At 47.7% G+C, this 12,452-nt stretch overlaps 3 protein-coding genes across 3 annotated transcripts, besides 1 other annotated feature; 1 reads left to right on the top strand and 2 right to left on the bottom strand.

The window, feature by feature from the left end:
- Nucleotides 1-1,108: 1,108 nt before the first annotated feature.
- FPSE_05077 (uncharacterized protein) lies at nt 1,109-2,916 on the bottom strand (the record flags this gene model as incomplete). The annotated part of the gene is made up of 4 exons (XM_009258195.1): nt 1,109-1,213; nt 1,267-1,365; nt 1,419-2,674; nt 2,721-2,916. 4 exons carry the CDS (start codon nt 2,914-2,916, stop codon nt 1,109-1,111), a joined length of 1,656 nt encoding a protein of 551 aa, XP_009256470.1.
- An 874-nt stretch (nt 2,917-3,790) lies between these two features.
- FPSE_05078 (uncharacterized protein) lies at nt 3,791-7,676 on the bottom strand (the record flags this gene model as incomplete). Its single annotated transcript, XM_009258196.1, has 6 exons — nt 3,791-3,877; nt 3,957-3,998; nt 4,103-4,331; nt 4,377-4,529; nt 4,622-7,499; nt 7,553-7,676. The coding sequence occupies 6 exons, from the start codon at nt 7,674-7,676 to the stop codon at nt 3,791-3,793; spliced, it is 3,513 nt and encodes a 1,170-aa protein (XP_009256471.1).
- Nucleotides 7,677-8,637: 961 nt separating this feature from the next.
- FPSE_05079 (uncharacterized protein) lies at nt 8,638-9,132 on the top strand (the record flags this gene model as incomplete). The annotated part of the gene is made up of 1 exon (XM_009258197.1): nt 8,638-9,132. One exon carries the CDS (start codon nt 8,638-8,640, stop codon nt 9,130-9,132), a length of 495 nt encoding a protein of 164 aa, XP_009256472.1.
- Nucleotides 9,133-9,265: 133 nt separating this feature from the next.
- Nucleotides 9,266-9,324: a repeat region.
- The last annotated feature ends 3,128 nt before the right edge of the window (nt 9,325-12,452 follow it).

The following is a 12,452-nucleotide window of genomic DNA, read 5'->3' as shown; positions in this document are numbered from 1 at the left end:
CGTTTTTTGTGTTTTGAAGGCTCATCCGAAACTCTTTGTTGATGAGACGCCGAATCTTTGTTGATAGACACGGGTAGCGGCAGTTTATGCAAGGAACAGCCATGGCTGCCCAAAACACGCCAATCAGTGAGAACAGATGAAAAGCTAAACAAGCCAAATAAATCAGATGCATATTGGCAGCCAGGATTCAGTGCTGGGATTAATTCCTTGGGCCAATCTCTGTAATACGAAGCCAAGAGCAAAGACATTAGATGGGCATTTACGGATATCCCGTAATAATACAGAGTACCTCCCCAATATGTATTTCAAGCCCTATGCTATGACGCTCTTTCTTTCAGCTCGTTTCTCTACATAAAACACTACGTAACAAGCAATTCTTCGCTGAGGCCGGAGAATTCCTTGGCGACCCTTGACAGTCAGTCCTGGGGCAAAAGACGCTAAATTGGTTGCAACTGGGCCGTCTCGTTTTGCTCCTTGAAGTGGATAGAACAGCCCTTGGCCGGCACGGTTAAGAGGCCGCTTGATCCGTTATTGAAGGTGGCTTGGAGATGAACAAAGAGGTGAAGTCATGTAAACAAGACAACCATTTATCTATTGCGATAGAATGTAGAGGATGTTGTGATGTGTGGGCGACATGGTGACCTCTTTCGGACAGGTACCGTACGTACCAGTAGAGATAGCAGGCCAAGAAGTGAGATAAGCAAAAGTCGTCTTCTAATTTACAGATGATACTTGCTTGTCCTACCTACAAACAGAAACAACAAGACAAGATACACTTCAATTGAGAATTATTCGCCGAGAGATCAACACGCGCTGTATCCGTAGCCCTATCCATACTACAGACCCTGAATCGGCATCTCATTCCCTGACATAGGTAATTTAGGCGCTGACCGATGGTCCAACGTCTCACCACGACATTCCGCTATGACTTTTGTTGGTCGCTAGAAAGTCTAGCATCGTTTCAACACAACAAACCAATAAAGATCGACATCAAAATACGAAAACAAAATTGGTACGTTACTCGAGCATTGATAGTAATTATGTCATGACGTAAACTATGGAACTCGCTTCCCAGCATAATTCATCTGTCAGGCCTCCCAATCCAAACCTAACCCCGTTGCTTCTCTGCCTCAGGCCTCTCATGGGCCATGAAGAACTCGTCCTCGTTGATCTGGTACTTGGAAGACTTGCGTGCCGAGATGCCCTTTTGGAACTGTTCAACTTTATCAGCTTGAATTTCTTTGTTGATACAAAACTGTTGCTTACCATGTAATCCATCTCACCAAAAGTGCGGTCCTTTGTCTCAAACATACGGAAATAACCCCAGAGCAGGGTTAGAGTGGCCAAACCAGCCCAAAAGAAAGCCTGCATTTTCTGTCAGCATGCAATCGAAACCTTATTCATCTCGTGAGACTCACAGTTTTACCCTTGAGGTTCCAAGAACCAGGCGCCAACATCTCAGGTTGGATCAATCCTCCACAGACAATGTTTCCAACATAGTACGTCGATCGAGCCAGCACAATTGTCTGAGTTCGTAGACGAGTCGAACCAATCTCAGCGACAATAGTGTAGATAATAGGTCCGACCGTCATGGAGTATGCTCCCAGCCATACCACACACAGGATGGACTGCGCCCAGGCCAAAGGCTTGGTCTGTTTAGGCAAAGCGAGGAAACCAATTGTCCAGAGGATGGCCACGAGGCAAGAGAAGCCAGTGAGCCAGATAGTTCGTCGACCGAACTTGTAGATGTAGAACCACGAAATGATGGTACCCATAAAGGCGATGCCAGTTCCGCCGAGGGCAATACCGTACGACGTCTCGGGGCTGATACCGGTTTGCTGGAAGAAGAAAGATCCGCTGTAGCAGAGGGCACCACCGTTTGTGATTTGAGACAGGAATCCCATGCAGGCGATCTCGGTACGTCGAAGGTTACTGCCTCGGAAACAGTCCCAGTACGAGGTACCGGATCGCTCTTCAATCTCCAGCTGATTAGTGTGGACCATCAGGGCAACAGCGTTGTCGTAGTTGATGTTGTGCTCTGGATTGGACAATCGCTCGAGGGAAACCTTTGCCTTTTCGAGTTGGCCCGTACGGACAAGATACCATGGCGATTCGGGAGCGAGATATGCCGCGATGGCAAGTGGAATAGGCCAAATCCACTGAATCGCAAAGGGAATCTTGTATGACCATGGGGTTGGGTTAGAAACGAGGCCCTTGAGCACACCAGCTGAGATAAACTGTCCGATGCACCAGCACAGGTTAACATAGGCAGTGAGGTATCCTCGGATGGCCAGAGGCGTAACCTCGGCGGCGTATGCGGGACCAGTCGTGGCAAAGATACCCCAGGGGATGTTGCAGAGGAACTGACCGACGAGCAGAACCTCAATGGTCGGCGCGAAGAAGACAACAAAGATAAAGGCAGTTAGCCAGAAGAGGCCGCTGATGAGGACGACGCGGTGTCCCCATCGAGAAGTCGCCCATCCGTTGAGCATGGCGCCGATGATGTTGGCCAGAGCACCGAGACAGTTGAAGCGTTGCTGCCAATTGGCCGAGATCTGATATCCATTGTCCTCGTCGAGCCAGACGCCGTACTTTTCTCTAAATCGCGGGTAACCGTAGAATGAGCCTAGGAGGGTGACATCGTAGCCCTCCATGATGACGGTCGTCGAGATGGCTTTGCATCGTCAGTTACGATCAACCATAGAGAGAGGGAAACTCACCGATGGACCAAAAGGCAGCGGCCTTGTACGTCTTGAAACCCTGCCAGACGCCATAGCTGTGCTCGTCGGCGGTGGCCTCGAGAGCTTCGTTGGCGAGGGCTTTGTCGTGCAGGTCGACGTTCTTGAGGTGGTCGAGACCAGCATCAGTGCTTTCGATGTGAGGGTTGATCTCCCCGGTCTGCTTTGAGGTGGCCATGATTGATTCACTCTACGGCTTCAAAGCAGCGGACTACTTTACAGAAGTGAGGATAACAAAGTCGTTGTGGGCCGGACATGATGAATAGTTATATCTCGTCTCAATTGAGTACGGGCAAGGATGGTGAATGCTTCTCCTCATGCATCGTCAAACTTGAAGCCCGCGATCCGGTTCAAGTGGTTTAGCGTCTGCAAGAAATAGGATCGACGGCCCGTCGTGTTAGTCGATTCTGAAGCTATCACCAGCCATTGGTGGAATATTCTGCGGGGTGATTTCTCTGCCGTTTTTGAAGGATGCATCACGTCGATCGTAAATGGACCGGGTAATGCTGAAGGAAGCGTCTGACCATTCAGAGGCACCCTTGGCCTCCCCAGACTGTCGAGGAAGAGTCTGGGGTAGTTTCTGGGGGTTGAACCTAACGGTGTCGATCACCGGCCTTCTCTCCCATCGCTTGCAAGGTTTGAGCCCATTTTCTTAGTGGGAGATACTTCTTAGACTAAACAATAACCTGCTGCTTATTTCCAACCTCCGGTTAAATGCAATTGTCATCTGCTATCGTCCAAATCAGATAGCTAATGATCTTCAACCTCTCCCCACTTTGATCATGAGTAGCAGTAGAGTTGATGCCCAGGAACCAGGGCCCCTTGAATGCCACCCCATTACATCTGTACCATTGATTCGTGAATAAATTCTCAATGCTACCGCACCCATTCGCATCTGTGCGTCAAGGTGATCATCTTGTCTCAAGCTTGGGGTTATATGCCTTAACATAAGTTACCAGCATTGCCATGCTTATCTGGTGGAAGTAACCCCCCCCACACTCGAGACATTGGGGGCATTCAAGGTTTTATTCTTCGCTTTGGATGTCCTCATTTCAGACCGCATTCTCGACGTGTCGGTCCACGCTCCCTTCTTGTTTCTCCTCAACTAAACTCCTTACGCTCAGAGCCGACTTCAAATCCTGTTCTTTGCAGTAAATCAGGCCACTCCATTTGATCAAAATAGTAGAGTTGCATATTGAGTTGACAGCCAGGGCTTACCCCCATCCAACAATGCACGGATGCGGCGTTGGCCAACTCAGGCTAATTTCGTCCAAACGTAGTCCGAACACAGCAAACGATAATTGGATGATGCATCTGTGAACTCTGAGTTAAACGCCGTTCGGTCGATCTTGACCCGAGACTACGGTACCAAACCTGTAGACACGACCATTGAGCCATGTCTGACTCGCCATGATCCTGGGAGCTAAGACATCAGGTGAACTACCAACATGCAGCAGCCTCTTGATGTGTTTCACGCTTGCATTCTCTTCTGCCTGTTTTGAAAGGTTTGTTCGGTAAACGGCTGGCACTGCCGTTAGCTCAGTCTGCACGTCTTCGGCATGAGCCGGACCAAGCTGGACGATGAAGCACAAACTATTGCCAATCCCTAGTATCATATGCTTTTGTCCCAGATTTTACATAAAGTTCCAACCGCAATGGGATACCCTGGTACTGAAGACTCTGTATTCGTGGCGAACATCCAGGTTATCTCTTGTATAAGACACCACCACGTTCTTCCTTGTCATCAGATCTGATGGGTGCTCCCCAAACACAATATCACCTGTCAAAATACTGTAATCAACAAACACATATAAATCAAGATATTCCGAACTCATCATGTATAATTAATTTTTAGATATTACTCCTTAAATGTGCAGTCTTACATCATAGGTCGTTGCATCATCGACGCCGCCATCTTCAGTCTATTCCTCGCCTCAGACAGAAGCTCCCATTTTGTATTAGTCAGAGCGTCGTCGACAACACTCAACAAACCAATGATTTTATTTCGGTTTCCCACCACGCCGGCTTGGTTTTGATGCAGGTGGAAAGCCTTGATGGAATCGATCGTGGGAGGAATCATGATTTGCAGATATGTTCGGAGATCTTCATGACGGTCGCGCTTTAATGCTTCGTAGTCCATGTTGGATGACATGGGAGTCTTCTCAGCTTGAGATCCTTGAGGGGTACTGGTTGCACCTTGATTTGAAGTTGAAGGAACACTCGAGTCCGTGGTCATTGTTGGAATTCCAATATTGCTGGTGGGGTATTGCAGATGGTCTGGGAACGGCTCAATGTTCCCATCTTGTACAAACCCATATGCCCACAGCACCAGAGATGCATAATACAAAGCCCAAGGCCTGACCAGCAGCTTATCACTTCCAGCATCGTATTTGGGGTAGCTGGAAGGAAACCAAGCCGATGGCAGCCCACTGGCTTCGCTAGCCATGCCTCCTCTTTTGGGTTCCTCTTGGAGAAGAATAAGCCGGATGAGCTGCAACGCGTGATAAACCCCACCGATGGCTCCGGGTGATGCCACCCACTCCTTGATCTTGGCTTCTGTCCTCCTCCAATCCACAGAAGAAACAGTTCTGCCAAGAATCTGAGGGACACCAGCAAAGATGCAAAGTTCTGGCATGCTGATGTAGACTGTGATATGACCCAAATGGTAGAGCACTGTACCCTGCGTTTCCATAGCTTCACCATCGTCGCTTCCTCCTCTGTTGCTCAATCCTAATCTTTGCCAATCAAACGCGGCGTGCTTGACATGGGCAACACCATCATCGTAGTCCTTCTTCCACCAATCAAAAGCTCTAAGTAGCTTCGGTCGCCAACGTTCTTGAACACCAGGTATCGTGTCGGTACCAAGTGTTGAGCGATCAAGATCCCTTTGATGCATCTGCCATGTTACAGACAACAGCGCAGCTAGAAGTGATATTCTTCCAAACGGGCTTGTTCGCACTCTCTGCCCATTGAGTGTTCGTTGAAGACCATCAAGGAAAGTGATTGGCGTGACGCCATTGGCATGAAGACTTGACTCGACACAACCAATCTCCGATGGTGAATCAGAAGACCATAAAGTGTTGTCACACGGAAGTGGAAGTTTGATTTCATGAATGACAAGTGTGGGTGTGTGTCCAAATAAAGCAGCATGCGTAGCATCGATGATGAATGCAGCCAAGGCAGCTCGGCGCGTAGCTTCCTGTGCAACCCAGTGGTCCCACCATTTCTCAGGCGACGAGTTGAAGCCCGGCTGGGTCGATCTAGGGAACATTCTAGCCGACCCCATTTTGGGGCTACCCATAGGTGTTGGAACTCTGGACACATACGAGGACTGCTTTCCTGTCAGGGCGCTTCCTCTGCGCATAAGAGACAGTGTTGTAGGGAAGTAGATATGAGCACGCTCGTGAAGAACACGGCTTGCATTCATCTTCTCATAGACTTCGAGAATCAACAATGTCTGTATGACCCAAAGTTTCGCAGGTGGATGAGAGTCAGCATGCATGAAAACTTGCCAACGCAGATTCCACGAAACAAAGGTGGTGAACTTTGAAATTTTCTCCATAGTATCTTGTGATGTGCCATGTTTATCAACCATGGAAGCGCCCATAATGAGCACAGCCAACAGAAGAAAGTCATTTGCAGTTTCGGGTATAAATGTTGGGCGGTGTAGAATAGGCAGTTGATCGTGAAAGTTGTCCCAATATGAGTTGAGATAGCGTTCGACATTGACATGACTCAGAACATGGCTCTCGGCGTCAGTGTCACTTCCAAAGATCTCACCCTTGATATCCGCGGCCGATCTGCTGCCGTGCAGGCTGATCTCGTTAAAACGCTGCAACATATAGTGGAGTAACGCTTGTCGTTTGTGCTCTGAAAAACTGTTCTTTCCAAACTGCGATAAATCCACTACTGGTGTCTCCATAGTCAATGATTCTGACTGAAACCATAGACTGTTAATAGGCTCGACGTAAGAACTCCCCATTATGCCTGTCTGAGCTGTGTAATCCGTACATAATTGCCCAAAGTTATTGGAGTATCCTGCCATGCCGAAAGTGCTTGGCACAAAGTTGTAGTTAGAGCCTAGCCCCTGACCGGCAAATAGCCAGGTGGTAAACTCATCCGTACTTGATGGGGAAAGTCCAAAATGCTGTTCCTCTATGTTGACGTGTTCCGTATTTGACGCTGGTATTCCGTTGGGCATAGCATAGGACTGGGCTCGAGCACGTTCCGGACGACCCGTCAAATCGGGGCTTGTCAGGGGCATAGACATATCAGCAGGCGGCACCGGATCAATTCGAAACGGCACAGTGTTCATGGCCTGTTTTTCTGGTGATGAATCGCGACTCTGTAGTTGCCGTTGGTCTCCATAGTAGCCGCTTGGACCACCCAGTTCGTCGCGTTGACCAGAATCTTGACGAACTATGCCCCCTTCGATTCCAAATTGCTTCGAGCTGTGAGAGTCAAGTCCGGAAGCGTCCATGGACTGTCGGGCCATTGAAGCGTGTCGCTCTTTTGCTGATTCTTCTCTCCCTTCGTCCTGGGTGTCACTCCAAGCTGAGCCATCTTCGCTAAAGGAGTATCTTTCACTGCGTTGCCTTGGCAATTTCGAAAACTCCTTCTGCGGCCGTTGGGATAAACGACCATTGCCATACTGCTCTACTTGACGCTCATGTCTCAGTTTATGACGAGCGTAGAGATCTTTCCTGACGAATGTGAATGAACAGTCAGGATAGTCACAGTAGTAGATTTCTTTAGGGGAGTCTGGGAGCGTGTTAGTTATTGTTTGACAGAGAGCCCGATTCAGTATTGCTTACGATTGAGTTGATGCCGTTGAAGATGCTCGGCACGCGAATATGTCCTCCCACAGCCTTCGTGGGTGCATTGGAACTCCTTGCAGGAAGCCTTGCGGCGTTTCTGACGCGGGGGCGACGAAGTCATCTTGGCCCGTGACCTGTTGTTGACCTCGGCTAGGTATCCGTAGACGTGTTTCCTTCCCCAGAATCTGGATTCGGATGCAGAGCGACCTCTGCGCGCCTCTGCCTCTGAGTTGCGGTAGGCGAATGTAACGCGTGAGACAAAAGCCAGAAATGAAAGCCAAAGATGGCCCTGGGCCGCGAAATTCGAGATTTTGGGGGTGAGTGTGACCGATACCTCCTTCCTACTTGGTCACCTGATGAACCATCCCATTCTTGGATGATTTTTCAAGGGTCGCTCTTGCCATCCCCCGCGATTCCCCCGCCTCTGGGAAATTACCAATTGCGGGTTGCGGGGGTCTCATCCGAGGTCGTTGGCTGCTAGGCAGGCCTAGACCTAGTCTACAGGAGGATACTTTGTCTGTGAGTGACATTATTCTTTTCTTTTTCCCCAGATCAAAAGCTATACAGTTAAGACATGCATCATGCAGTCCAGATATCTTCTTCCGCTGCGAATACGGTAGTGAGAGTGTTAGTATTTGATGTTGAGAAAATTAATTTTATGAGAATAAAAATGACATTGAGTACACTTGAACCCTTTCTTAAACTCACATTTTTGCATTATCATTTTATAGGTATGTCTGTAGACTCTAAAGGCTTGGGTGGTGGTTGTCATAACTTTAAAGGTAATACAAAAGAAGAGAAAGTGGGCAGCTGACCAGGTATTGGCTTTGTATTGTGGGAGACTAAAGTTGCTTCTGTGCCCTACGTTGTATGACTCTCGATACAGGGCAGCCGAATTGTTATCAAAGTTATACCAACCACCAAAAGATAATATAGACTTTTACGTTGCCCTGCAACAAAGTCATAAACAGTAGGGCACAGAAGCCATCTGTGTGCTATGGGACCGACTTGTGGTGGAGCTTCCTCTTGCGAGTCAGGAAGAGCATTGCGCTCGACTGCAAAGTCTTCCTAGGGATATCGACATGTCCCCTTATTCCCTTAGGTTTAACAACGGCCCGTCACCAAATTTACAGGGAACCAGGATCAGGGACACCAAGCCAAACTCCAACGAGTCTCTCAAATCTGCCGATTGCAAAATAGGTGATCTTTTCGTCTTCGATACTTCTGGCGTCGATAGGCAGACTATGGCATACTTGGGACGACGATTTACCCTGGGGCGGAAAGAAGCACAAAACAGCGAGAGTCACGAAGCAGCTGATGGTGTCAAGTATATTGCATTCGAGCAAGATGCTTTCATTTCAAACTCACCTGAGACTATCAAGAAACTCCCTGATAGTGGCTGTGATTCTGTGCTTCTGCAACCCAGCAAAGCCTCTCTTGGCAGCAAAAAGCGCCGAACTCCAAAGCTGACAATGGAAGAAGACAGCGAGGCTGGCGTTGTGTTGTATCTGGACGACCTGCAACTGAAGAACATCGACGATACTAGCCAATATATCATGTATGCTGATTCGTTTTAGTGAGGCAGAAGGAGTCATTATTGGGGATCCTAACATATGCCTTTTGCAACATTGCGAAAAGTCATTTCATAAGAACAAGTTAATGCCGACCAAGTCGGCATAAGCAAGGCAAAGAGGCTTTTGCCTTGCTTTATCTCTTCCTCCTTCTTTTTCCTTCAGCTCTTCCTTCTTCTTCCTTTATCTCTTCCTTCTAGACAATTTCTTCAGTCTTCATATAGGGAATTTAATTTATACCCTCCGGGGGCCCTCTGGAGGCCTTACTGGGGGCTTTTCACTGCTAAGGGCTTTCTCCTGCAGAGGGTAACTAATCTGACTCTTACCCTTCTTATATCTTATTGTAATGAAAACGGCAGTAGGGTATAGGTCCAAAATCATCTAATAGCCGGCTTGCGTTTCGTATCGCGCTAATAGCCAATCTGCAATAGCTTAACGTAAATGATATTAAGCTTATAATAATGAGGTAAAGCCGGAAGGAACTTCTAAACACTCCGTTTATATCACTCTCCTTGCTGCCTGGCTTTACCTAATGAATGTATTGCGGAAAGTGGCAGGTGTGTTTCAAAAGAACAGGGGCTTGAAGAAGATTGGATGAAGATGTTAGTACGTCCTTGGATAGATGATGACTAATAAACCTGATTTGATAGTTCCATCAAACACTTAATCTGTACTGGTTTTCATGCGATCCGTGTCAGTGGGTGGTTATCTTGGCAAAGCTCAATGTGTTAAACAAAGGTGACTGACACGCCAAGATTGAGTCAAGAACGACATCCGTTCAAGGTTCGGACATGTCATGTTTGATAAGCCAAGAGAAACCATGTTACCCAAACCAATCCGTATTGTCTGGCCTGGATTTGGTCCACTTTATAGTTTGCCAATGTCTCTGGGTGAGCAGAGAAAGGTTTCAGTGCCGCCTGTTGTAAGAGAGTCTTGGTCTGAATGGCTACTGGACGGGAATACGACGACTTCGCTCCGTATAAATATCGAGATTGAGTTTCCATAATTTCAACACATCAGCTGTCAGACTGAGTTGACGTGACAAGGATGGTTTCAGGGCAACCGAAGTGTGGATGACAAAATTATTTAGTCATGCTATGTCATCTGAGACCTGACTTTTGACTATTTATTTTTGTACTATAAATGTCAAAGTGGAACGCTCCACTGTGAGCGTTGCGACGTTGACGGTGCATCACGACTTTCTTAGCAAGTGGGCCAAAGAAATAGGGAGTCTTACGCCGTCCTTTCCGTCTAATCAGTGGATTTTGACAGCGCCATAGATAGACCAAAGGTATCCGTAGCAAGACAATAGAAATGAGAAATTATGCGTGTCGATCTATCCCGTCACAAGCATCAGTTCCCATTTTTTAATATTTAGTTTGGCTCGACGCCTTACGAGATGTTCTAGAATCCTTACTATAGGCCGGGTACTATTTCTCTATTCCGCGGAACAACTCTCCACAGCGTACCAATTTTCCATAATATCGACCGCCTTGTAAAAACTCACTTTGTTTGCTTTTTCTGCAGGTGTCACGAGAATCCCAAGTCTTGGGCATCCCAAACATGGGGGGTTCGTGCGTGCAGCCATCGATCGTACTCGCACGTGGCCTCGCCCTTGCAAAGTTTATAAGCGATGACAGTCGATCTAGAATGTGTTTCAACAAGTGGAGAAATTCTGGACTACGGTAGAAACAGGCTTCAGCCATTGCGTGATATCTGACCTCATGCGAAACTCTACAGAAACTTCGGATGGATAATTGCAAGCCACAAGAGAGATTTTACAGACGAGTTGAAACACCGGATAGAAAAGTCTGTACCGCCTATGACTGTAGGTGTGTGAAGTTGTGGCTTGCAAGGGCAAGGTTGGGCTAATATGTAGCGAGATATGAAATGTCATTGGAATCATTTCTTAGATGCAGGTGTTTGTCTCTACAGCAATGATCGCCGAATATCCACTGCCGATACCATGTTGCGAGAGCCGAAGGGGAAAGTGGGTGAGAAAACTGAGGCTCTGAATCTTCAGGGGGGGTGATCACCACTTTGTTCGGCCATAGTCAGGAGAAAAAAGTAAAAAGTCTGAGAATCAGGTCCCACAGCTACGATTTAGAACGATCAATACGCAGGGGGGACCCCTTGACACATTTGCTTGTACAGTACGGAGCAGACTATCCGTGCTGGTGATTGTTCTCAAGGGTTCACCGATGAGAGAATGTCAGGCAGGTATATTACATCTATACAACAGATGGAGTCTCAGAGAACGGTTATGTTTTGCCACGCTTCTTGGCGGAGCACTCTCTTCATCCTTGATCTTTCTGTATCTCGGCGGAAATACGTCTTCGCCTGGAAACAGTCCAGTCAGTGCCTCAGAACAGTCAGTGCACTTAAGTCCCCGATATTATAGTGGAGGCCGCAAGGCATTGATTGCATGATAAATTGACATTGACAGCCCATACCAAGCTTCTTTCTAGAGCGGCATTGGTTAGGTTCATGGACGGACTAGAAACCGTCCAAGCTAACTGCGGGCGCGTTGTTGAGTGTCAAAACTTCATAGCTCCCCGGCTTCCCCTCCCCTAGACACGGCATGTAGCGACGGGGGATGATAGTCGACCTAGTCTAGACCAGTCGTGGAATTGTTTGTACCGCCTTGCATTAGCATTAGCGTTGGCTCAAACCTTGAAAATCTCGAGAGAGATTGATTTGGTAAAAACGATTTCGAGAACCTTTTTGGTGACATTGACTAAATTCCGTGTGGCGTTGTGAAACTTCTCTAATGCCGCCCAAAAAATAATAATACAAGCCGAGGCGCGTTTTAATTCCTTCTAAAGTAAAAGAGGGAGTTGGAGAAAAATTAAGAATGTTGAGGAGTAATGGTGGAGATTATCTCGGCGCTGCTAGTTAGCTCGCTTTCCCCATTTGGCAGTCGAATTCCGTCCCTCGGTTCAATCTCTTCACTGTATGACATCGACTTGGCTGACATGGCCATTTTCTTTAGGCAGGTACGGGGAAAGGTACTTGCACAACTTTAGATCTGGTTAGTACCTGCCTTACTGGAGCGATCTAGACATTCTGCGAACAGACCCTAAGACCCTACTATTTACTCTTGTCTTGCATTGTAAAGTTTATCAACAATCAAGACTATACGGCACTAGGGCAGGGCCTTGCTTGTTCATCTTTTCTCTCAGGCGAGGCCCCTTGCATCCCCTTTCTGATCGGCTCGGTGTGTACAGTACATCGTTCTAGTATGTCACACGCTGGGTCTCGGGGTTCCGGCCTGCTTTGCCCCCCTTCGGACAAGATCCAAAAGCGAGGTGACTGTGTGGATGCTA

The sequence above is a fragment of the Fusarium pseudograminearum genome, chromosome 4, assembly GCF_000303195.2.
Source record: "Fusarium pseudograminearum CS3096 chromosome 4, whole genome shotgun sequence".
In the NCBI taxonomy this organism is placed as follows: domain Eukaryota; kingdom Fungi; phylum Ascomycota; class Sordariomycetes; order Hypocreales; family Nectriaceae; genus Fusarium; species Fusarium pseudograminearum.
Note: the sequence above shows the minus strand (reverse complement) of the source record. Positions and strands in the feature narration are given on the sequence as shown.